The sequence below is a fragment of the Triturus cristatus genome, chromosome 10, assembly GCF_964204655.1.
Source record: "Triturus cristatus chromosome 10, aTriCri1.1, whole genome shotgun sequence".
Lineage (NCBI taxonomy): Eukaryota > Metazoa > Chordata > Amphibia > Caudata > Salamandridae > Triturus > Triturus cristatus.
In genome coordinates, this window is record NC_140593.1 from 1,126,551,675 (window position 1) to 1,126,578,048 (window position 26,374).

The window sequence follows — 26,374 nt, forward strand, 5'->3', positions numbered from 1 at the left end:
TGCCAAATTTCATGAAAATACGTTCAGCCAAACCAGTTTTGAGCTACATCTGTCTAAAAAGTCTATGGATAGTGCATTGTCTCAGAAATGCTTATTGGGACCACCTGTCCCCCATTTTTCTTTGCCCCTCTTAACGAATCACCAGGAAACTCTGCTTTGTCCGTCAATATAGAACAAGCATTGGCATAGCCAATAGGTTTCGCCTTTGGGACCTAATAAGTGTTTAACCATGCAACAGTTGCATAACTAAATGCTTATAAGATCCCAAAAGCGAGACCTATTTGCTATGCCAAGCGGCCGCGAAAGTGATCATGATCAAACATCAAAGCGGCCGTGAAAGTAATCGCGGTCATGCGCAGCGCGCGCGCCTGCGCATATGCACTGTAGCTCTAGGCTGGCCTGGTAGCACTTTTTGGAGCCCTCTCAAAAAGTCTCGCCAGACCAGCGCATGCGCTGGGTCAGGCGAAACCTAAAAAGGAATAGGTCTGCAAAGTCTCAAGGAGATTCGTCAGTTGGGGGCAAAGTTATTAGCAAACAAAAATCTAAATTCTTATAAAAGCTCTTTTAAAAGGAGCACGCCCGTGCACAAAGTAGTTCACTTTAGAGCCATGGAGTACTATGGCATCGCATTTGTGATTTTTGCTCTTTCAGATCAAATAAGGTTTTTCCTTTTATCCAATTTTTTCATATCGGGATGGGCTCGGCAACCCCTCTAAAACAAGCAATGGCATAGCCAATAGGTCTCGTCTTTGGGACCTTATAAGTGCTTAGTCATGCAACAGTTGATGTTGTTGCACAAAGGAGATTGTGCTACATAACTAAATACTTATAAGGTCCCAATAGCGAGACCTATTGGCTATGCCAATGCTTGTTGAAAGTAGGTTATCTGTTTGGGCCAGATGAATGATCAAACAGAGGTAATAGGCACACAATTGCAAAGTTATATTTTAAAATAAACCATTCGATGGGGGGGCGACAATGTCACTACCGCTTGCAAAAATTTAGAAGCTGAGCTGAAATGTTCTACTTCATGCCACTGAAAAGACTATTGGTATAAGAACGTATTTTGTATCTTATTAATATTGATTACTTTAGTCATTGAGCATGTGAAATGGGTTAACCATCAGAAAGGCAAGCATGCACGCAGAGGTTTTAGATTTAGAGAGAGAGAGTAGGCCAAAAGAACTTGCGGAAAAGTTTAATTTCATGTTGGTTATTTGGAGACTTGTTTAAAAGACCGTAAGTAACTTTCCTTCTCCTTAGATATGGTTATACAAGCAAAGTTGACATAATTTGTATCTGTACTCTCGATCTCCGTGAACTGGATGCCATTATTTACAGCTTTAAAGCTAATGATGATCCCAGATAACACCAATTCAACCAAACCTCCTGCACGCTGCCTGGAACTACAAGCATTAAGTTAACAGTAGAGCACAATAGTACTTAGATTATCCAGATAGATGAGCATGCATTTTACTAGTGTGTTAGCTATGTCCTTTCTTTAGAGCCTTTACCAGCAGTTGCTGTTATGTGTGCTTCTTCAGTATATTCAGTGATATACACCTGCCCCAGGCCTCTATCCAAGTGGGTCGGGGAGTGCATCTCCCAACCATTGCCTTACCAGCCCAGTGTAAATGAAATTCTGTAGAAAAATTCTTGACTAAGCACTAGGTAGAATACAAGCACTATGACATGGTGCGCCCTCTGCATTATTCCTTACCCTGCAGTATTCAGGGCAGAGCTGAAAGCATTTGTGTATAAGGGACATACCTACATTTGAGCCATCGGCAAAGCAAGGCACATCAAGATAGGCCCATTATTCACATGGCAAAAATCTGTGCACAATTCCCATTGTGCACACAAAGCATAGTTTGCACACATCCCTTTTGTGAATTTGTCTATGCCTGTTCTGGTACAATAAAAATGCAAAAGAACACTGTTAGCATGAATGAAATAATGATGAATCTGCCAATCCCATTAAAACCTCCTACACAATATGTATGTGGATCTTTTGAAGTCTGCGGGTACAAGTGAATGGAGCAAAGAATAGCTAGTATGTTAAAATAACAGCATTTGTTAAAATCTATACATTGTTGAATCTACTGTTTACTGAGGAGCTTAATTTAATGTGTTACATACATTTCCACAAGTAAATCAGAGCATTATTTTGGGATACATGTTTGTAGCAAATACCCATTAAATAACAAGCATTGGCCGCACGCGCGAGAAAACAAGCATCGCGGTACCGGCGCTTTACATTGAACATTAAAAGTAAAGCGCGGGTGCCGCGATTATAGCAAAAGTAAAGCAATAGATGTTTTTTCAATTTCTTTACTTTTGCGATAGTGAAAGTCATCACGGTTCTAATGACCCGTGAAAGACTGCTGGCGGCCGGCTGCGCGCGTGCACCCTCGCGTAAACGCAAGCGCTAGGCCAGCCAGCAGCAATTTGAAAACTCATCTGCTAAATGTCTCTCCGAGCAACGCATGCGTGCTGACTCAGCGAGACCTAAAAAAGATTTATTAGAACCATGACAAAACGAGCACAGACTGTGCAAAAGGGCTGGCAGCCAACACTAGACCTGTAGGATTTGCCATTGCTTGTTTTTGCTTTGCCATAGTGTTTGTTTCCTACATGCGTACACAGAACCCATAAGGGCAACAGTTGCATTACAAGTAAGAGGTTGTGGATGCAGAGATGGTTCATCACATTGATTTTCTGTTGGCATTCATGGGAAGTCAAACCTTGGACTGACCAGGATAGCTAGTGAGGGAGCTATGGGAGTGGAGAATTTCTTGTCATTTCAGACATTTGCAAAACGTACATGCGGTTGTTACTTTAGACTCCTAGTTAGTTATTGGCTGACCAGGAGTCCTACGTTTCCATTGCAGACTGGGGTATGAGCGCCTATTATTATTATGGATATTGTTTTCGAATCATCTTTGGTTGGGTGGTATGGGATTTCTCAATCAGCTCTTAGTCTGTGACTTAGATGAATGACTTTACCAATTGCTCAAGCATTTCTTAGATTGATAGCAAGTGCATTGCCCAGTAGAATGACCCGAATATCTGAAGGGAGGATGTGCTATCCAGATACTGCTGCAAAAAGGGATATTGAGCTGTTTTCAAAAGATAACATGTGGTGTCTCTGGAAGAGTACCATATTACTCTGGCCGATCCTGAAAATGATTGAATTTAGGCGTTTCCAAATCTTTGACAGTTTTGGTTCCGGAAGTTTAGAACCGCTAGATCCCATGGTAATAGTTAAAGCATCTGAAAAGGTTCCGCTGTATTATGAGCTGGGTAATTTGCAATCCTGGGGGGTCAACATTTTGGTTCACTCACACAGTCGACTCGTACTTTTCTTGTCACAGGGCACGTTGCCTTAAGAAATAGAGATTCTCAGGCACAGCCCTTGAACTAAGTGCTTTTTAAATCTCACCAAGGTTGAGTGAAAACATTAAAGAGCTAAGTGGGGGTACAAGTCTTCAAGTTTATTTAAATCAAATGTATACTTTCATTTTCTGAAATTTCGGTAAATATTCTAGATAAGTAATAGTGATAAGTTTACTCATTCTAGTGTTTCTTCCAGGACACTAGCATGGAGTTTTTAGTACTCTATTTTTTGTTTTATATGATGACTGATTAATAATCACATTTGTTTGTTGCCAGTTTTTAACATTGGGTGTTAATTATCTTTGCATACTTTGCATAATATTGTATTTTCTAATTCCTCTTTGCAGATTTGATTGACCGCCAGCGTGAAAAGAACAGGTATTACTATTATCACCGCCAGTACCGCCGCGTCCCAGATCTGACTGAGTGTGAGGAGAAAGATTACCTATGCCATTTCGAAGCAGAGATGCAATGGAGACGAGACCAGTATGTAAATTGTATTATTTTTTACCACTTTCTTTTTTAAAGGTACCTGGGGTATTGAGTATATTGGGTAAGGGTCTAAAAGAAAGATGAAAGTCATGTGCCTACTTCCTAAGCAAAGATCCGAAAACACAGACAAATGTCATAATCACAGCAGAACATAGAAAGTCAGGTTTTCATCGTACTTGTTGCAATGAGAAAATCACAAACCAAAGAATCTCCCTCAATTACACTTCTCAATAAAAGCTAGTGTTTGGCCCCATACAGACCTTGTGTGTACTTTGAATATGCATTGTATAATGCTTTTATATTTTATTAACATTTTATTTTCGTTGATTAGTTAAATGCATTCTTCCTTCTTTCAGTGCGCATTAGGCATATATTTTATTTCACTGCCAAGAAATAGAATTAGGCAGAATCCATTTCCTACAGTTGTATTTTGTTCCATTAGCCGGTGGTGGTTGAGCATCATTCATTAATAAAAGGCTTATGTACTTCTTTGCAAGAAGCATGGAACCGCTCTCGATTGTCAGTGCGTTTTTCTTGTAGTTGGTGCAAGCTCAGCTCTGTAGAAAGACTTGGCTAGGTATTATTCAAGTTAATATAGCCAGGTTTTGAAAACTGCACTATTGCCAGTAAAATGCTAAACATGTGCATTACATAACCTATCGAGTGCATTTCTAGAGTGCATATTCATTCAGTGGTGATTCTTATTGATATGCACGGATGACAGATGTTTTTATCCGACTCTGGCCCCTATTTTATAAACCTCAGAAGATGGAAAGCTGAGGGAACTCTGTTACCTGGGATTTAAATAATCTTTTCCATATTTATCCTATTTATCCTATTGAGTTGCATTCCACTATGCACAGTGTGGCATCCGCATAATTTGTTAGTTTGCAGCTGTGAACTGAAGTTAGCATGTCTTCCTAATTCAGTTTTTCAAAAATAAAATGAATCTTTGTACTTCTGAAGACTGGTTATATTTCTTTAGAGGCGTACCAGTGAATACACGCAGTGTCTGTTCCGCAAACCAATACAACAAAGATTGTGCGGGTAATCAAACCTTCAGTGTGATGATTGTGTTTATAGTGGATGGTTGGCAGTGATCTTTTCAAAGTTAGTCGAAACCTGCAATCTGCTGCTGGCCAATGGCAATTCTCATCTGCCCATGCTAGTGGATGGGCATATTGGTAACATATTGTGGTGACATAACCCAAGTCTCATTCACTTCTATTTGGGCCTGGTTAGAATGTGGAGAAGTCATCATTTTTTTCTTTCGAATATTTACCATTTATTCCAGTGTGACTTCCTCTGTGGGCCAGACTTAAATGGTGTATACTTACCCTGCGGCAGCCGATCAAAAGCAGTTTTGTTCCTATTATGGCAGTGTTGCTTTTGCAGCTTGGAGGTTTGTGGGAGGTGAAAGTATGGCTTGGGAGAACTGTGTTCTGTGGCATCATTGGCTGCCCTATGGAGATCAGTTGTAGAATAGAGTGGCATGTGTGGCTTGAAAATGAGTCCATCGTTCCTTTTCGATGTCTGAGTGATCGAGTGGGCCCGAGAAATGCAAAGTGGATACTTAATGATAAGCATGTAATCAGGAAGGGGGGACACGAGAGCTGGTTATTTAAAGAGGTCCTGTTCTAATGCTCCCAGGGGTCTACGTAGGAAAAGACAGGTAAGAGCAGTTCCTCTAAATGGCCAATTTGGAAAAAATAGTAGTGATTACTCTGATCTGAGAAGGGAAAGTTCAAATTCAGATCTTGTTGCCCTCACACACCTGTTAGGGTGTCATGCTTCATCATTGGGCGTGCTCCTCGTCGGACCGGCGCTGCAATGTCCGACGGGCCTGGTGGCATCTTTATCGGAGATCTTTTGATCTGAGTACGCCGTTTTGTGTGAAGACCATGTGAATGATTGTGGAGGGTAATAGCTCCTAAGAATGTGGGGATTCAAAAAAGATTAAAATAGGCCCTGGCCCCTCGGTAGTTTTAATAAGGTTAGGTAGGGCTGGGACTAGGTAAAACCAGGGAGGCTACTTAGGTGATTCAAGGTATCAGGGTAGCCTATAGTTGACAGGGGTCAACATGTTTCGTGTCACAGATGCTCAAGTTCGAGCGACACTTCTTCAGGACCGTGGGACCAATAATAAGTACGTATACCTCAGTTTCTTATAACGGGGTATTGGAGGTCAACCACATAAAAGCTGGACCTACGTATGGTACAGAATAAATGGCTCCGCCTAAACAGAGGGAGACAAAAAATATATAGAGGACAAGCATAAGCCACCCATTCGTAGCTTAATCAAAAGTAAAGGGTCCAAACGTCATATTGAGGTTTCAATTATCTCCTTCAAAGGACCATCATTTCTACTCAAAATAACGAACTCGTTAGAGAGAGGACAATAAAAGAAGTTATAACTAGTACATATAAAACACAACTAAGTGATCTCAAGCAGTGATACAAAACTCAATTCTCCTTAAAATTACCAATAGAATGGAACAACCAATATTCGGAATACAAATCTTACCTCAGAATGAGGGGTTCAGAGCTTCATAGGTAAAGGAGTAGCAACCGGACCACTGGAACGGTCCCACTGTGGCAAAGATATAAGCATCGCAAAATATCATGCTATACAACATGTGAGTGAAATACTCTATCTCTATCAAGAGCGTGAGATGTGTTTGCTCAAGGTGGTTGATAAGCTACTTTGTGCCAATCGGCTCACTCCTCATAAAGGGCTGTCATGTGAAGTGCTGTGGGCTAAGTCGTCTAGTACACTGTGATAGCGGTTGGTGTCCAGAAATGGCGGTGATAAGCATGGAAATCCATGGCTGTGAAATAACACGATATGACAAGGACTGCCGTGGTGGAATGGCAAATACTCGTACAGGTTTTTTAAAAATATATATACTCCAGATCGTGACTAAATCTGATCTCTATCGAATAATCCTAACACGATGTGCGAGGTTGATAGGAGGTGTGTTTAATGTTGTGGTGGGCCTCCGTCTATACGTGCATAATAATATACTAATTCGTGAGTAGTTGCTCCTTAAGGGTAGCGTGTTACGGCCAAACCGACCCCTAAGTCGAGTTCGTGGTGCTCGTATCACCCACGGCTAGAGTTCCGGTAAGGACTCGGTGGCCAAACCGACTTATACGTCGAGTGCATGGTGCTCGTATCACCTACAGCTAGAGTTCCGGTAGGGACTCAGTGGCGAACATATTGCAAGCAGTTAGCGTAGTCAAACACTTACCCAAACGCTGGCGGGGGGCAGGCCAAAACAGGACGTGTCTGCTCCTCACCTGAATATTACCGGTGTTGGATTGACTTCCTGTATGGTCAGGTCTAGGAAGTGGATCTCTGTGGATGAAACAGAACGAGTGAACTTTAAGTATGGGTCCAGAGAATTCACCCATATAAAGAATCTGTCACACGTCTCACTAGAATTAAATAAACTAAGATACGTCGGCATGACAACACGCCCAGTAAAGACAAGAATTATGGAACACCGCAGCAACATACGGTGTGGAAGATCCACGACAAAATTGAGTACACACTACCTCACTCATCCGCACGGACACAATGATCTACACTGGACCGTGATTGAAAGTAACCCCTCATGGTCTCAGGAAAAACTTTTTGAAACTGAACAGAGATGGATTTTTCGCTTATCGACACAGGAAAGGGGTCTTAACGACGAAATTCCATGGACAGAACTTATGTGACAATACTTCTACTATACAGGGTTTTGTCAGCACCACACCTCCACTAACAAGACTGTGGTGCATGGACTCCAATGGTACCACACTACCCATGTCTCTATATGTACATAGAACTAACATATACACCAACATGTTCATACGCCCTGATTGTCATCACAAAATTACACCTTGTGTTATTTACACATAAATTATGTTTTACACTGATTTACATTCCCGCCCTGGACAGTTATGTAACATTTCCTGATTATACACCCTGCAACCTCTGTAAGGGATAGCACCATCTGGGTTCTATGCGGGTTTACTGTTGACTATACAGTTACCAATAACATCCAGTAACCCATATTCCTATTAGGTTTAAAATATACCAGTCTCAATATCCAGATCCGTGTGCATCTATCGTTTCCTTCTTAATAGTCTACCAAGACATAACGTTGCCTTTCAACGTATGTATCTCCTGTGTACCACATCAACTAGCTCGTTATAGGGTTCGATATCCAAGGTCAGGCAACCCTCCTGTGACAAAATGGCGCCCTCCGCAATCTCGCGAGATGACGCCATCGACTTTAGGTTTAATACAGGAAGTGAATCCAACACCGGTAATATTCAGGTGAGGAGCAGACACGTCCTGTTTTGGCCTGCCCCCCGCCAGCGTTTGGGTAAGTGTTTGACTACGCTAACTGCTTGCAATATGTTCGCCACTGAGTCCCTACCGGAACTCTAGCTGTAGGTGATACGAGCACCATGCACTCGACGTATAAGTCGGTTTGGCCACCGAGTCCTTACCGGAACTCTAGCCGTGGGTGATACGAGCACCACGAACTCGACTTAGGGGTCGGTTTGGCCGTAACACGCTACCCTTAAGGAGCAACTACTCACGAATTAGTATATTATTATGCACGTATAGACGGAGGCCCACCACAACATTAAACACACCTCCTATCAACCTCGCACATCGTGTTAGGATTATTCGATAGAGATCAGATTTAGTCACGATCTGGAGTATATATATTTTTAAAAAACCTGTACGAGTATTTGCCATTCCACCACGGCAGTCCTTGTCATATCGTGTTATTTCACAGCCATGGATTTCCATGCTTATCACCGCCATTTCTGGACACCAACCGCTATCACAGTGTACTAGACGACTTAGCCCACAGCACTTCACATGACAGCCCTTTATGAGGAGTGAGCCGATTGGCACAAAGTAGCTTATCAACCACCTTGAGCAAACACATCTCACGCTCTTGATAGAGATAGAGTATTTCACTCACATGTTGTATAGCATGATATTTTGCGATGCTTATATCTTTGCCACAGTGGGACCGTTCCAGTGGTCCGGTTGCTACTCCTTTACCTATGAAGCTCTGAACCCCTCATTCTGAGGTAAGATTTGTATTCCGAATATTGGTTGTTCCATTCTATTGGTAATTTTAAGGAGAATTGAGTTTTGTATCACTGCTTGAGATCACTTAGTTGTGTTTTATATGTACTAGTTATAACTTCTTTTATTGTCCTCTCTCTAACGAGTTCGTTATTTTGAGTAGAAATGATGGTCCTTTGAAGGAGATAATTGAAACCTCAATATGACGTTTGGACCCTTTACTTTTGATTAAGCTACGAATGGGTGGCTTATGCTTGTCCTCTATATATTTTTTGTCTCCCTCTGTTTAGGCGGAGCCATTTATTCTGTACCATACGTAGGTCCAGCTTTTATGTGGTTGACCTCCAATACCCCGTTATAAGAAACTGAGGTATACGTACTTATTATTGGTCCCACGGTCCTGAAGAAGTGTCGCTCGAACTTGAGCATCTGTGACACGAAACATGTTGACCCCTGTCAACTATAGGCTACCCTGATACCTTGAATCACCTAAGTAGCCTCCCTGGTTTTACCTAGTCCCAGCCCTACCTAACCTTATTAAAACTACCCAGGGGCCAGGGCCTATTTTAATCTTTTTTGAATCCCCACATTCTTAGGAGCTATTACCCTCCACAATCATTCACATGGTCTTCACACAAAACGGCGTACTCAGATCAAAAGATCTCCGATAAAGATGCCACCAGGCCCGTCGGACATTGCAGCGCCGGTCCAACGAGGAGCACGCCCAATGATGAAGCATGACACCCTAACAGGTGTGTGAGGGCAACAAGATCTGAATTTGAACTTTCCCTTCTCAGATCAGAGTAATCACTACTATTTTTTCCAAATTGGCCATTTAGAGGAACTGCTCTTACCTGTCTTTTCGATACTTAATGATATGCATTTGTGCCCAGTCTTTCTTCCAGCCGCGCGCACTCTATTTGGGTCAAGCTACATTTGGTAGCTGGAAGTGCCCATGTGTTTCTCAAATATTTCATAACGCTTATTAATAGTGATAGTAAAATTTATTCAAAATTACTGGCAACAAGGCTAGGTAAAATTATAACCCCCTTGGTCTCCCAATATCAACATGGTTTTATTCCAGGAAGGGACACAACTGATCATGTCCGTCGAGTGATTGCCCTTCTTGATTGGGCTCAAGCCACAAGGTCACCGCTGGGAGTTCTCCGCTTGGACGCCGAAAAGGCGTTCAACAGGGTCTCCTGGCGGTTCCTTTGGTCAGTTTTAAGCTGGAAAAATTTGGGTAAAGATTTCATACGGGCAATCAAAGTGATGTATACAAATCCCGAAGCCGTAATCAGGATAGCCAGCAACATGGCCGCTTGAGACGTGTTTTCGCCGAGTTCTGGCTGAAAAGCTTAAAATCCGATCATTATCCGGCAGTCTAGAGGCCCGGATTTGAATTGTCACGATAGCAGGAGCGCTATGAACCTCTAGGCGCCGTGACTTGAGATGATTGAAACCCTCGCACACCGGGGCAGAGCTGCTTTCCCTGCTGAGGAGACCCGCCGAGACTCGCCCAAGATGGCATCCCGGCGGGATTGAAGGAGCGCGCCTGACCCGGTAAAGCTTCAGCGACCCTTGGGGAGGGAGTCTTCACTCACCGGATTGCAGCGGCTGGCACCTCCCTCGCCACCCCGCCTGACTCCGTGACTGCTGATCTACTGACAGGCTCCCGGGGGTGAGTCGGTGCGGTGGGAGACGCCGCGATGGGTGGGCCGGCTGCCGGACAGTGAGGACAACGGGAAGGGGGAGCTCCCTGGACCAGATTCTTTTTGGTCGGATCCCTGAGAATATCTCTGGCTGTTGTGATTCCGGCGAGGCTGCCTGCACATGAACTCCTGGGGACGCGATCAGACTCAGTCGGGCCTGGCTGTGACTTCGCGCCCCGCCCTCGGTGCTTCACTGCACCCTGAGGTCTAGACTGACGACACGGCCATACCTCTGAAGGACCCAGATGTTTGAGGGGTGCTGAGACCAATAACGAGGGATACTGCGAGATAACGCGCCGGGCGGCTGAGAGCATGAGGGGGGGGCGCTTCTCACGCCACTTAATTACCGCTGTAACCTGGGGAGCATAGACACTATCAATAGCTGCGGAGACTGCTCTGAGCGGGGGTGCGCCCCCCCTTTTTTTGTCTGCTCTTCAAGTCTACGTGATTATATCTGGGCAATAGCAGACCCATCCTGGAAGGGAAACTGAAGGGAGTAGCATTGCTTCTGGGCTGTGTATGGGCCAGTCAAAGTCTACATACACGAGGAACAGCCACACTGCAGTGGGCTCCCTTGGTGGCTATACTGGTATGGCAGTGGACTCTACATTGGCCTGTGGTAATTGAGACGGAGGCGGACAACAGGTCAGCTCCGGACCCCCTAAACCCGCGCCTGACCCTTCGTGGACGCATGTTCACGAGCCACGCAATTGTTATGCCCAAGGACTTGACCCAACCCCCCCCCCCCCCCCCCCCCCCCCCAAGGGATAACCGGGATGGACTTGGCTGAGTGCAGCTGGGGAAGGGCTAGCCTGTGAGAAAGGACGATCGGCTCTTACCCCTTGGCGATTTCCCCCCCGCTTTGTGATAGAAAGAGCGCTGACGGTCAGGCACCCTCCCGGTGCGCAACCGAGACCTATTATAGTGCGCTTTTCGAACTTCCTCGATAGAGACGTAATCCTAAGGGAGGCCGGAACACTTGGCCACATCAGACATGAAAAAGCCCGCATAATGATTTTCCCAGACTACAGTAGGGAAGTTCAAAGACAATGGCGCACCTATGATTCTGTGAGGGCAAAACTTAGAGAGCACAAAATCCAGTACAGGCTCCTGTTTCCTGCGAAATTGAAGGTACTTTTTATGGGAAGGAGTCACTTCTTCCAGACATCTGAGGAAGCAGGGCAATGGATAGAGCGTCCTGTTCTGAGGAAGACGGAAGACTCGCCACAAGCTAATCAGATGCAAAAGGAGAAAGATCCCACAGCAATCGGCTTAAAGAAAACACAGAGATCCCAGGGCCACCGTAGGTCACATCTACAGGGGGCAATACGGTATGTCACGAGAGGAAGTGGCCGCCTACAGAGGAGAAGTATGCGGTCGCTAGACCTACACCGGGCTGAGAACTCACGTAACACTCCTGTCCTTGGACGATGGGAACCCTACATGGAGACAGATACCAGAGAGAGCACGTCCGGAGGAAGAAGACGACACACTGCAACACCCCTGGTCACTGAAATAGTAGAAATGGAACAAGACATAGAGACAGAGAAACCTGAAACACAGGGAGAAGCTCCCGACTCGAACTCCTGACTAAGGGCCTCAGAGACTTGCCATTGAACCAGATCGAGAAGGCCGGACTCGATAACTGCCACAACACCATCTAGACATGCACAGTGAGTGAAGCGTCACAATCAAGAGCAGGTGACGGGCCAGAAGAGGCCTAAGACTTTGATAGCTTTTGCTCCTCCTTTTCCCCCCCACTGTTTTTTCTTCCCTTTGTTTTCTTTGGTTGTTCAATGCGCTGCAAGAGTTTGGACTTGTAACTTAAGTTTTGGGTTGGGGTGGGCGACAGACCTCTACTGCCCTTAATTACATCTCCGGAAGTATTACTCTGGGTACAGTGCGGAAATTAAGGGGGGGGGGAGGGGGACGGGGCTGGGTCTAAATCACATGAGAAGTTGCTGTTGTTTACGGTCCAGTTTCAGTCATGGTTCAGTCGTGAGGTCTGCAGGACAAACGTAACTAAGTACGTCCTCAAGCCTGGGCTTTGTTGTATCCTATACACACACGTACGACACAAATGTAAAATAACCAACCATGGTGAGTTCTGAGAGTGAACTGCCCTGACCTGGAATGTTAATGGCCTTGGGGATAAAATCAAAAGAGGGCTGGTGTTGTCCTTAATAAAGCGTACTCACCCGGACGTAGTGATGCTGCAGGAAACCCACCTTAAAGGTACAAAATGTGGATTCATAGCGAGGGGGCATAACGTCTTGGCACATGCGGGGTATAACTCCGGCTCTAGAGGGGTAGCAATCCTGATTAAGAAGTCGCCTCCTTTCTGTGTGGCGCGCAAGTGGCTAGACCCCCAGGGCACATTTGTTCAGGTGACGGGGAAATGGGTAAGGAGAAATGTTACTATCCTTTCAGTTTATGCCCCTCCACAATTACAATCTAGAACATTAAATAAAGTGACAGAAATACTATTGGAGACGTTGAACTCAATACATATAATCGGGGGAACTTCAATGAAGTGATGCATGCACCCATCGACCGCGCAGGGGATCATAGGCAGACGCACTCCACCACACAACTGGCACGTCTTGCCGAGACATTGGGTCTTGTAGATGTCTGGAGACACCTGCATCCAGGGACACGACAATACTCATATTACTCTGGCGCACATCGGGTCTACTCGAGATTGGACTATGTCATCCTCCCGAGGGGGGAAATCTAGTCTATACACGAGGCAGAATACATGGCCAGGAGTCTGTCAGATCACTCCCCTCTATATTTAAGGGTGGGAGACCGGGATCGAGCGGGACATATGTGCTGGAGACTGTCTGCATGGGATTTACAGAACTTGACAGTGCTAAAGGGCATTAGAGCGGACACAAAAATTTTCTTTGACGAAAACTTAGGATCCGTGCAATCAGGGGTAGTACTCTGGGAAACATATAAAACGGTCCTGCGCAGCAGGGCACATAACCGAATAGCGTGGGAGTGGAAAAAAGATCAGGAAGAGTTAACTGACTTAGAAACCCAGATCCTTACCCTTGAGAGATGGAATATCTCACAGACAGACACCCAGATACTCCGGCAACTTACAGACATACAACATCACTACAAGACTCTGGCTACCCAGACGGCCAAGGCGCAGGCCCAGGCAACCTTACATAAACTCTGATGTAGAGGATAAATCAGGGAAACTCCTGGCATGGCTTAACCGTTAGGAAGTAGAGGCTTGATGGGTGGTGAGCATTATAGATACACAAGGGATATCACAGACGACTGCCGAGCAGATAGTGCGGACCTTCATGTCCTACTACGCAAACTTCTACGATGCCCGCCCCCTGTGCCCGACTCCTGCCATCATAGATTACTTAATGGAGTTACATACTCCATTATTGGACGATGCAGATAGGGAGGGGTCAGATTCTGACATTATGATCGAAGAACTTAAATTGGCCATAGCCCAACTACTTACCGGTAAGACCCCAGGACCAAATGGCTTACCGACGGAACAATATAAGAAATGTGCAGATCTCTTTAGTCCCCACCTCTTAAATCTTTCAAGACGCATGCCAGGAGGGTGTCCTCCCTTAAGATCTACGTATGGCCACAATCGTCCCTATCCATAAACAAGGGAAGCCCTAAAACAAGTGTGAATCCTATCACCCGATATCCCTACTCAATACGGAGGTGAAGATACTGGCAACTATCCTCGCCATGAGACCCCGTCAAGTAATAACGACCTTAGTTCACCAGGACCAGTCGGGATTCTTGCCCGGCCAGGCGACAAGACTGAATTTGCGCAGGAACCACAATTGGATAATGGAGGTCAAGGAGCACGCCACCCACCGCGCCACCCACCGCGCCACCCCCCCCACCTACTCCTGTCATTAGACGCACAAAAGGCGTTCGACGCGTTCCACTGGGCGTTCCTTGAGGCCACCCTGCTTAAATTTGGTATAGGCCCCAACTTTCGGAAATGGGTGGTACTCCTGTATAAAGATGCTAGGGATAAGGTAAACTGCATGAATTCCGAAGACTTTCCCATCCGACGAGGTACCAGACAGGGTTACCCTCTGTCCCCATTGCTATTTGCTCTTACCATAGAGACTTTGGTTTGTGCTGTTCTACAGCATCCTGAGATACACGGGTTTCGCATCGCTACAGGAGGTACTTCGGAAGAAAAGATTTCCCTGAATGAGGACGATATACTTCTATATGAATATACCTCGTTATCACGCTGTCTTTTTCTCCGCAGGGAATTACAACGCGGTTGTTGCAACAACAGCGTTGTAATTCCGCATACCATTACCCCGCAAGTCATAACAAAGACTTGTGGAGGGGGGGCGCTGGATGTTGGAATAGTATAATTTACTATTCCAACTCCAGTATGTGCGGACAGTAGGGAAGGTGTTGGATTCTAAATCAGATTGTTATGGTTTATTTTTTGTGTTTTTAAAAATGTATTATAAAAAATATTTATAAAATATATATATATATTTTGGGGGGGGGGGTCTATATTAACGCTTTAACATATTGTTTTCTTAAAAGTACTGAGTGATGAGGAGGATTTGGGTTGTTGAGAGGCCCTAACTTCATTTGTCCATATAAAAATCCCCTTGTATCTCATTTTCAGAGAGTTTCCAATCCGAAAATAATTTCCTGGTATGAATAGGAGCATAAACCTTCCCTCTTACCATGCTCACTCTGCTGATCTGTTTGATTTCAAAAGAGGATCCCATCATGTCTTTACTAGACTTTTCACTGCATGCGTGCAACAGGTTCTAGCTTGATTTGTGTAAGCAGTGCCTGTAACCCATGTTTCCTCTTTCACACATGCTTCACCCAGAATCCCAGATCCTACGTTTAATTGCAAGGAAACAAAGTTTATGGTTTAGTACCAGGAACTTGTATCGCAATGTCGCTCAGTTGTGCAACTTGACTTTGATTGCCCTTCGATTCTGTGCTTCTATTCCATTGTGGACCTTTAGTTGTATGTACCACTGTTTATCTACAATTGAAGTTTTCAGTAGTCCAAATTATTGGGTCCCGGTGCATTATATTCATTGTAGTTCTTCTCATAGTACCTAATTTCCTAAAATTCTGCTTCAAGGTAAAATTCTAGGACGCATTTTACTCCTCATGAAGCTCACCAGAGGTAGTGTTGCATAGTGTGGAAGCAAAACCCCGAACCCCACTTTTAGGACACCTCAAAATTCAAAACTCCCAAAATTAACCTCCGGCGATACCGGTCTGGGTTTTATCTTGCATTAAAAGGCACCCTCCCCATCAGGAGACCCAACAGTTAGTTAAGCAGAGTAGCGAATAAGTAACAAGAACCACTCAGTAAATGAGTTCTAGATCAGGGAAAAGTTAAAGGCTTTTATTACAAAAATCTCAGAAACCAAGTGGTTTAGAGTAAATAATAAATGCCTAAAGGCTCAGAAGTAGATAGTCGTAAATCAGATTTATCTTATTCTCCAAATGAAAAGCGAGATCATAAGAGATTGTGCAGAATTACTACAGGAACAGGAAAGTCTTCTGGCTCACCCCCAAAATGAAGGGCGGTTTGTACACAATTCTGCATAGAAAATGAGAGCGATGCGCAGTTTCATCATGGCATGACTAAAGTAAGCAATATTAAGTAAACCGGAGTATGAATTGTCATCCTAAGGCCTATAACACTCTCCCATTTCTAAGAAAGCTTCAAAAATCTTCGGCGTTGTGTTGTTGTAGGAAACTCAATTGATGTGCACCGTTTCTAAACAATAGACCATACACTAGTGGAAAGGTTCTATGCCTAGCAGTTGAACTACAGTGGAAAGACCATGAACACTAGCAACATTAGAAACACTACAAAGTTCATTCACAATACATGCAGACTACTGTGATATAATTTAGTGTTCACTCTGCAGAGCCGTGGAAGGACAAATACACACAGGACTGGGTTGAGAGGGGGAAAGAGACCGGATTAAGCAACTGACTGCATCATTATTAAATAAAATTGAGAGTTTTTCAAAATGTGTCTTAACTAAAATAAGTTAACAAACACACTTCTGAACATCATTTTAAGAGCGTTTCAGCTACGTTCTTGTAAATGTATTCTTACCTCATTGGAGCCATTATTAAAATTGTTATTCAACAGCATTAATTTTTCACGAAAATGTCAAATTAAAAAAAACACATTTGCTAATATGTAAGCATTTCAATATTTACAAATATTAATGCCTAGGTACCTATTCAAACAAGTCTGTTGTAAGGAAAACTGTCCTGTCCACTCTCGCGCCTGTGCATGTATCATCATAACACAGTGGAATGCGAAAAAAGGAGATTGTAAAATTTAAGGCATGGTAAAAAGCGTAAAAGATGTTGATTATTTTTTTGTTGGGTAGTTGCCATGACACACCTGTCACTGTGTGTCATGGCTTTCTCCAAACAATATCTTCTTTCATTCCAGGGCATTTCTACTCTTCTTTCTTCTGTATGCCTTGTCAAGTTCCATCCACAGTTTCAACGCTGCCCTCTTACAGCGAGATGCCCTTGTACATCTCTTGTGACTGGCTTCATAGAATAGCCGCGATAAATACATTTGTGTGCGACAGATTTGTGCACTAAACATAAATATATCCAAACTACTTGTGTTCTCTTTCTTTCCCGTAGTAAAGTTGACCAGGCGATAGTGCAGATCGTCCAGCAGCGGATGCAAGCCTGCTATCAGCGGGAAGGGAACAGCCACATCCAGAACTGTGCCAAGGAAGTGCAACAGTTTGACGAGGTTGCGAAGGGCTTTCGGTCAAGATGTGAGTAATTCCAAAGTGTCTGACTGGGCTTAAATGTGTTTTTAAAGCAAGTATAATTTTTACAGCATTTTTTGCTTATTCATGATGGAATATAAAAAATGTGTACTTTATCAAATTAATTAATGATCCACCTGGGCCAGGTTCAACGGGCATTACGTTTCACTGTGTTAAGTTTAAAAGAAAAAGGCCAACACTTATTTTTGGGGACTGGCGCTTATTTTTCTGCATCAGATATTCCCCGAGGACAAAAGAGGGAAAAACACGCAAATCGGAAAGACCGAGGAAGACAAAATGGAAAACCCATCTCAAACGGAGAAAGAAGGAACATACAAGAGTCCGTTAAAGTTGTGTAAAGGAGTGATTGGTAGTGAATTAAAGAGGCCACTGTCTCATTGCACCAGTCACAGAATTCTGAGTAGGAGTTTTGGGCTCTGGCACTCTTTCATTTACAAATTAAACACTGGTTAGAAGATGATCCATGCGCAAAGCTCTGAGGATGAGGGAGGGATTTACAGGTATCTTCAGCCAACAGTTTCTTTGTATTATTTCTTCTACCTCCAGTGAGGGAGTGATTGAGACCATTAATGTTGGTGTTCCACTTGCTTCCCTTTCTTTAAATTTACAGTGCATTAGTTTATTCATTTAATTTATCATGCGTGGGGTTAAAGGAGATTATTCTGATTCCTTTGCTGGGCATGGAATAACAAAACTTGTTTTATGGTGGGAGTATTGTTTTTTCACCAGCTTCCAGTATCATCTCAACAATTCGTTCATTGGGAAGAAGCACAAAGTGTAACCCATTTGGTGTTAAAGAATACATTCTATAGAATCCCTTCCTGTCAAATAATAAACTCTTGCAGTCTTTTAACCACTCCATAGAAAATCAGTACACACTGTGTCAACAGTAATTCTTCATAGAATGGAAAAGAGGATGACTGTCATGCTCAACAATGATGGTTTCGGAGAACAGTGCTGTGTAGAACCCGCCTGCATACCTTTAGTGCAAGCTAGGTGCAGCCTGATAGTTTTGTATCCTTTGGGAAGATAGGAGAATTAATGATGGGTCTAATTTCTGCACCAAATTGGGATCCTGAGCAGTTTGTTTCGACCCCCCACTTCGGAACCACAGAGCCCGCCGAAAGAGGCACTAGCTAGTTCTATTTTAAGTCGGAGACCTTTCTAAGTGAAAGTGAACAACCCACCAGTGACCATCTCTAATCTACACATTTTGGCAAAGTCTTCTAGAATAGGATTAGCAAAGCACCCTTCAACTGATGTGTAAAACAAAATAAAACATCTAGGGTGGGGGTAGACCGTGGGAAATTTTACATGGGTAGGGAATTACCCTTTAATAATGTATGCAGATGGGGAGGTTTGTTCCATGAATGCTTTGTTTTTATTTTATTTTACAGAGCAGGCACTTGATTTCATTGGTCTTGCCTGAATGCTTCTCTTTCTAGAAGGGTGGTGGGTGCTCAATGCATTGGTATGAAAAACCCAAAACGCTGTTTTCATTTGAAACAGAACCCCCTTCGCTGCCTCTCTTCTTAGTTCCCCTGTAGTGTAATGAACATGAAGTGACCGGTCAAGCTCTTTCCCAGTGTGCCATGGACCTGCTTGATAATGCTTAAAAACATACGTCCATGCTTGTGACTGGCAATAACCTCGGCCGCCGCATCCCGCAGCCTTGGAAATGCTGGTCTTCTCATGTGCAGCCTGGCAATCCTTTAATGCTTGAATGCCCCTTGGATAGTGGTCTGCACTTTCTGCTTATTTCAGTTTTGGGGTGTTTATAAAGAGCAAATTGCTGATATCTCGGCAATTGAAACAAATAAGACTACTGCTTTAAACAACTCGAAGATGTTAAAGGATAATCGAAGATCGGTGCCTACGATGATTGACATGACAGCCAGGTCTTCAGACCTTTGCTAAATCTAAGGCGGTCAGTCACTGTTCTAAGATGCACAGGTAGTCTTTTCCACCTTAGTGCTACAGTGATAGAGAAACCGCAACCACCGAGTGAGGAGCGATGAAACCGTGGGACCACAAGCAGAGACAGATCACTAGATCTCTGATGCCCATCTTCATCACCAGTGAAGAAAATCCAAAAATTGTTATAGATATGAAAGTTTTATTGAAGAGCTCATTAACTGTAGTTAATAAAGACCTTGACAGAACAACTGCCTGAGACCGAATTCCATGAGCATGACCGAGAATAACATTCTACATGATCTTACATTTGCCATCTTGATGTAATCATAAAATGTAACACCACGTGAAACACTTTTTAAGAACCGACCAGCTAAAAGAATAACCGTTTTGCGAGTAAGGCACAATGATTTAAAAATAATGCGCTTCTTAGCCGGAAGCAAGTCGAGTGAAGCAAAAAAGCTTGTGAAATGTGTTCTTTAGCTTTTAAGCTTAGCACCAACCTGGTAGCATAACTTTGCACTTTACAACTTGTATGAATGATACCTAGAGATTTTGTTCTCAGGTTGTCCAGGAACGCTGAGTACCAAGATGTAGATGTATATGGCCTGTAGGTTGAAGCCCATTCCTGACTATGGAGCGTCGGTGTTAACTGTGGCTCTTGTTTTGCAGATGCGGACCTGGGTGCGCATGGGAATGCCCGGAAGTGCCTCATGAAACAGAAACATAGAATGATTGCCGAAAGAAAAGCGCAGGCGGAAGCTGCTGAATCCTAACCAGAGTTTTTTTTTCTCTCTTTCGACCTCTCAACCTACATTGTGGGAATGTGTCTGTGCCCCTTGGTCCCCAAATCAATCAGTGGATATTGCAGTGTTCTCAGACATTTGAGAAAATAGTCTTTTGACTTCAACATCCTTCTGCGGTTTATGTCTGCAATCCATTTTGAAAATTGCTCCAGAACGATCCAGATATTGGAACCCAAAGCTGTGAATCCGGCGCTTTGTAATGGGCACTATGAGGTTTATTGAGTCCGATATGTCTGGTTGGTGTCTCATAGCAGCCTACATGGGTTCTTCCCAGCTGTACAATAAAGTATCTATAACAAAAATATATAATGTGGTCTTTTTGTAAAATAAGGGTGGGCCCAAGCATAATGACATGTACAGGGTCGTTTATTGTATAATTTATATTTAATTGTGGGTGTTCATTAAAGGGCACATCCATTACTGATTGGAAAGCCAGAAGATTCCACCCACCATATATTTCTATTAAGGTTCAAGCTTCTAGCGTTGCGTGCACTCAGTGGACCAGTGCACTCAGTCACCATCATTACCAATGAGCAAGTACTTGCTGCGAGACGCATGTTTTGTGTGTGTAGCCCTCTAGGCAGAACTATGTTCTTACCTGCCCGTTATCTGTAGGTAGATGATGATAATGCCAATCACGCTTCCTGAGAGAGACCTTTACTAGTATTCCCAGGGTCATCATTGGTATGGCAGAGCAGCATTAAAATTACCGTGGTACAGAAATAGCCCATCAGAGTTATGGTGTTGTGGAGACACACTGTGCCACAGAATATGACCATAACAGTTACTGTGCCACAGAATATTACCATCACAATTACTGGGTCTCAATGTACCCATCAGAATTCTAGTCAGAGTACTTCTGAAAATGATTATGCCTCACGGTATGCCGTCCTGACTTATGCTCTCTGCAGAACCTAAACTAGGATATTTTGGTGGTGGAGGCTGTGGCACCTCTTAATTCGGCCATTACTGATCTCAATGGGACTTTCTTATGACTCCCAAAGCATTATCCGTTACAGTGGGACAGTGTCAGGAAAGTGGGTGTATTATATGGTGTGGTTGTGCATCCTCGCCGTGTAATACACTTACCAATCCCTTTAGGACCCTTAATTTTCGTTTGTTAAACCTTCAGCTCAATCCTGGTTAGCTGTGGCTCTGTGCTGCGGGGCTTACACAAAGGAACAATTGTAAAGCATTTAAAACTGCACCAAAACAATTGAAGAAGAGATCGACACGACACTCAAGAAATCCGACACCAATTTGAAAAACTTTACTGTATTTTTTTAAGAATTTAGGCGCAAAAACAAAAAAGGACCACCGGAGGGTTCCGGAGATATGAATTTACAAGTAACAATAACTCAAAGCATTTCACTCAATCGTGAACAAGCATTGGCAAATTCAACAAGGATGCTGTGGATGTGACGCGGTTGATGCGGGTCTTCCTGCTGGTCCCTCGGTTCCACGAAGATGGCCCTTGGAGTCTCTTTCCTTTGCTCGGCTCTGGATGCAACATCTTGAGCAAGGCAGGCACAGCCCCTCTGTTCGCTGCCCAATAGGTGCAGCAGAGGCTGTTCTTGACGGTGCACCCTACCTTTGCTGGTCCCTTGGCGCAACATGACAGTCTGTTTTGGCCCTTCTTCCAGGTGAGTTGAAATCTGAATTTTGGGTGCCTGGGGTGCCCTATTTATCTTCGAAAAATGCTCAGGGTAGGATGAGGTTGGTAGCCATTGATGACCACTTCCTGAGAAGTGTGGCATCTGGCTTTCACAGGATACACCATTCTGCTCACTCCCAAGATAAGGCCCCTTTCTTGACACTCAGAGCTCCTTAGCATACCCCCAGAGATGTGGCTACTAAGGTGCTACACGCCCCTGGAAAAAATGGTTTGACAACTGGCTTCTCCTCCCCTGTCTCCAGTGCCAGCCTAAACAATAGTGCGCCTCTCTCCTAAGTGTTACCCATTTGCCCTTCAAAGGCAGCTTCTCTTAATGAAGCCCGCCTTTTGGTATAATACCTGTGTGGCTTCCTGCAGTAGATAGATAACACCTCTCTCCCATGCAGGCCCGATTGTCTCCTTTACTGGGAGTCCTTAGCATGTCTACCTAGGAGGGCAGAAGGCTGTCTGCAGGACTATGTGGAAATGTGGATTTTCCTGATCAGTTATGTCCCCTATCTTGGACCCCAACGGTTCTATATGCATGTTACAAGTACATGTATGTTCCCTCCAGTTCCAGTTTCTAAGACGCAAACATATGTGTGTCTACCGTCGACATGTTCTCTGTCAGATCCGCCATCGATGGGCTGGATATTCGATTCCTAAGTATGAAAGGCCACCGACTTTATATGGCTAAGTTACTACATTTTTACAGTTCAGGCAAGTAGGCCCGATTCTGTCCTCAAAGCCTTTCCCTGCTCTCTGTCTCTGACAGCTTTAGCTTGAGCTCGCATCTGTATCCATGAACTTTGTCCTACTCCCTGTGCAGCTAACGGTGCCTGCCTCGGCCAGTTTTCGCCTGCCTGCCAAGAAGCTGTATTTCACCTTCGAATTATCTATCTTGCTCTTCAGCCGATGCATTCCTGTCTAGTGATTTAGGTAAACATTTCCTTTAGCTCACAAGCAAAGGACTCAGCCTTTCCGTCCTCCTGCAAGTGATTCATAGCCCTGCTGCCACGGAAAGTTTTCTGCCTCTCGCATCTCATATAGACACTTAGGCGTTTGTGCACGCACACAGTCAGTATAGACTAGATTCTGTCCGAGAGTCCTTCTTTGTGGATAACATAGTTCTTTAAACATAGGATGTTAGATATGATTTGGGATTAGGTTGACTTGACCCCCTAGACTTCTCGTCTCCACATGTAGAGCTAAATGTCAAGTCCCCTTCACCCCCTAGTTGCACGTCAATCACACGTCATGCTGCTGCGCACGCATCTATGTTAAGTATTATCGTATAGATCCACCTATGTAAGATAATCAGAGCCAATCATGTTTCTTTTTGCTCCTTATTTCGCCTAGTTTCGATTACGTGTCACTATGTTAATTTATCTTATCAATTGTTACGCCTTTTTGCATTCGTTTCATTGTAAATGTATAACCTATAAAAGTTACTTCTTGTCAATAAAGTATTGTACTTCACTTCCTGAACCCTCGTGGTGACGGAACCTGAAGGCCGCGACTCGAGTCGGCCATTTTGAGTGGAATAAAGCCCATTTAGAAAACCTCTTATACCACGGATTCTGCCTCTTGTTATTCTGAGCTATTTTATTTTATTTCAAGATCCCGTATGAAATTCAGTCCGGTAAAGAAGATTTTATTTACCACATAATGGCGCCCGAACAGGGACACTTTCTCATCTCACGCGCCGGCGGTGCGTTGCAGGCCCGGTCTCCTGCCACAGCTGGACGGACCATAAACGCGTACCAGCAGGATTTCCTGTAAGCTCCCTCCGGTCAAGCGGGGGCGACTGAGGCTGCGATCAACCCAGACGAGGCGGTGAGAAGTGCGAAGTATCCCGACCAGAGCCTAGCTGAGAGAGCAAGATCCGAGGTATACAGAGGCCCACCAGATATTTCGAAATCCCGATGTCCAGAGGGTCCGCTGTCCGCAGTCATCGAGTCCTGTCCATTCTCTGAGGCCTTCCGTTTCAAGGAGCTACTCGGTGAGTACCATCGCCGGGGAGGCGTGTTGACGCGCACATAGGTTGTGCCGGTCAAGACGGATTTGGGTACACAAATCCGGTCTGCACTGTTTAGCAGTGTATATGTACTGTTTAGCAGTATATCAAGTATTCCGAAGTATGCAGTTATTGTCAAGAATTCAGCGTGGTGATTAGTTAGGCAGACTGTCATCATTGTCGGTCATTGTTAAATGTTTAATGTTTAATGTTTTCAGAAATGTCTTGCATATCGTGGTATGAATGATTGTTCATTGTACACTGTTCATTATTGGGGTTTTTTTCGTATTAAGTAAGTTCAAGAGTAAGTATCAGATCAGTTGTCAATATGCCGCTCTTCTCGAAGTTAAGACAGATTACTACCAGAAAAGGGGTGCTTGAAGAAGCAGTTCCTATTCCTCCTAGGGACACCCCAGGGCATTTTATGTACCATAAGCATGGCTTAGATGCCATATTGTTTCTTGATCTATGGGTAGATTATACCAAGGGATTGCCGGAAAGTCAAAGGTGGCCCGTAGCGGGAACCTGGGATGCAGAATGCATCATGAAAGTGGAGGAAGAGTTATGGAAAAGAAAGGTCAGACAATCACAGAAAGACGCTGTTGAGTTATGGCGTAAAGAATCTCATAGACGAACAGAAAAAGCACGTAGGCAAGAAGAGAGGAGTAAAGAAAGTTCAAATAAAGTTCAAGAAAATCTATTAATTAAGGAAGGTATCCGAGTGAAATCAGAACAAGTAAATAGACAAAGAAATGCTCTTATGAATGGTATGTATCCCCTTCTAGCCGAAGGACTACCTAAGGCTGCTCCAGAGATGCCAAAAGACTTGCCACCCCCATTATTTCCAATTAAGGTACATCCAAAAGGGCATCCCAGAACCGCAGAAGATGTTTTTCTTTCCTCATATCTAGACGACGCAGCTCCCGAGTATGCTAACGCCGCACCACATAGACCGTCTGGTGTAGGGGTTCAACGTCAGGATCAGGTATCTGTCCCCGTGCAACAGCAAGTCCCGACACAAGCTTCGGCAAGCACATCTGTTTCCGCATCTGTCTCCGCAGTCGACTCTACAGAGGTATCGACACCCATAGTTGCTGTGTCACGTTCAACGAATCCATTCACACCCGACGCCCCAGATGGGGCCACGGGAGGTGCTAGCATTACCTTTACACCACCTAGAATAAATAAACTTGTCTTTCAAGAGTCAGCACATTCACGTACACCTAAATTTGTAAGTGAACGTACGCTTAAAGAACTCCTTGTAAATTGTAGATATGACCCGGTGGTTGGTAAAGAGGATGAAATGGTCCTGGCATCATTACGTATCAGGCGAGCCGCAGAGTATTTAGCGAGGTTACCAGGGATGATTACGCATCTAGATAACATATATCATTTTGTTCAAACAGGACGAGATCCAGGATGTATTAACAGAGCTATGGAATTCCAGAAAGTAGAAATACAGGGGGAACTGTTACGTTTCCTCATAAACTGTGTGATCAGAAATCAAGACCGCCCGGGGGTAGACCCGAATGCAATGCTTATTCTTACAAGATGGAGTCAGAATATATCAGAAGGGAGACACGATAAGCAAAATTGTATAATAGCCATGTGCCGAAAAATCCGTAAAGAAATAGAGCGTATTCATGAAGAAAGATTGGGAACAGACGAGTTTGAGCAAGATGAAGTGTCCGAATCAGGGAATTCCGCAAGACAGTCAGAGACCATAGCCTATGTAGGCAGAGGAGGATCCTGTGATAATGCTAGATGTTTTTCTGATCCCATACACTCAGTATGCCCAAATAATAGCAGAACGTATCCGACGCCTATAATAAATCTGAAGTCTCCTGAACATTCGTTTCAAGCCGCAGATAAAATACTACGAGAACGAAGGGGTTACCACCTCCTCGATTCCATGGATGAGCAAGAATTAGCCAGATCAGCCGTTCACTGGATTGACAGTCCTGAAAAATACGGTGATGAGACCGTAGCACACACGTTTTTTAATCTCAGTACAGATGAACAACGTTTAGCTGGAATCTATATGATTCAGCAACTCCTCATATTATATAAGAGCCAACATGCTGACCCTGGTCCTTTACCTGATATATTAACGGAACTACTCACGAACAGATGGAGAGGTTCTAGTAACAAGCTAATTAAAGAGATATTAGTGTCACGTAAGCAGTATGTCCTTTTTGTAAGTCCGGATTCTCTCTCGCTGCCCCGCAGAGAAAGAGCGCCGTACCATATGGATAGACAAAATCCCCTACGAGAAGTGCACCCAATAAAAGGCGAAGACAATGAGTTTCACCGTGTATTTGTTTACACACCCATATCAAAAATGGAATTATTAGAAATGAAGAAAGTAGTACCTAGTCATGATAAAGACCCAGCGGGTTTCCACCGAGAAATTAAAGACATGTTACTAATGGGAGAGTACACCTTTCCTGATATT

At 44.0% G+C, this 26,374-nt stretch overlaps 1 protein-coding gene across 1 annotated transcript in view; it reads left to right on the top strand.

Moving 5' to 3' along the window:
* The window catches only part of NDUFB10 (NADH:ubiquinone oxidoreductase subunit B10), a 42,381-nt gene extending 21,831 nt beyond the window's left edge, over positions 1-20,550 (top strand). The window contains exons 2-4 of the mRNA XM_085629374.1: positions 3,744-3,882; positions 17,374-17,513; positions 20,115-20,550. Of these exons, the coding sequence (XP_085485500.1) occupies positions 3,744-3,882; positions 17,374-17,513; positions 20,115-20,218 (383 nt within the window). The 3' untranslated portion in view covers positions 20,219-20,550. The remainder of the gene's footprint in view (positions 1-3,743; positions 3,883-17,373; positions 17,514-20,114) is intronic.
* The last annotated feature ends 5,824 nt before the right edge of the window (positions 20,551-26,374 follow it).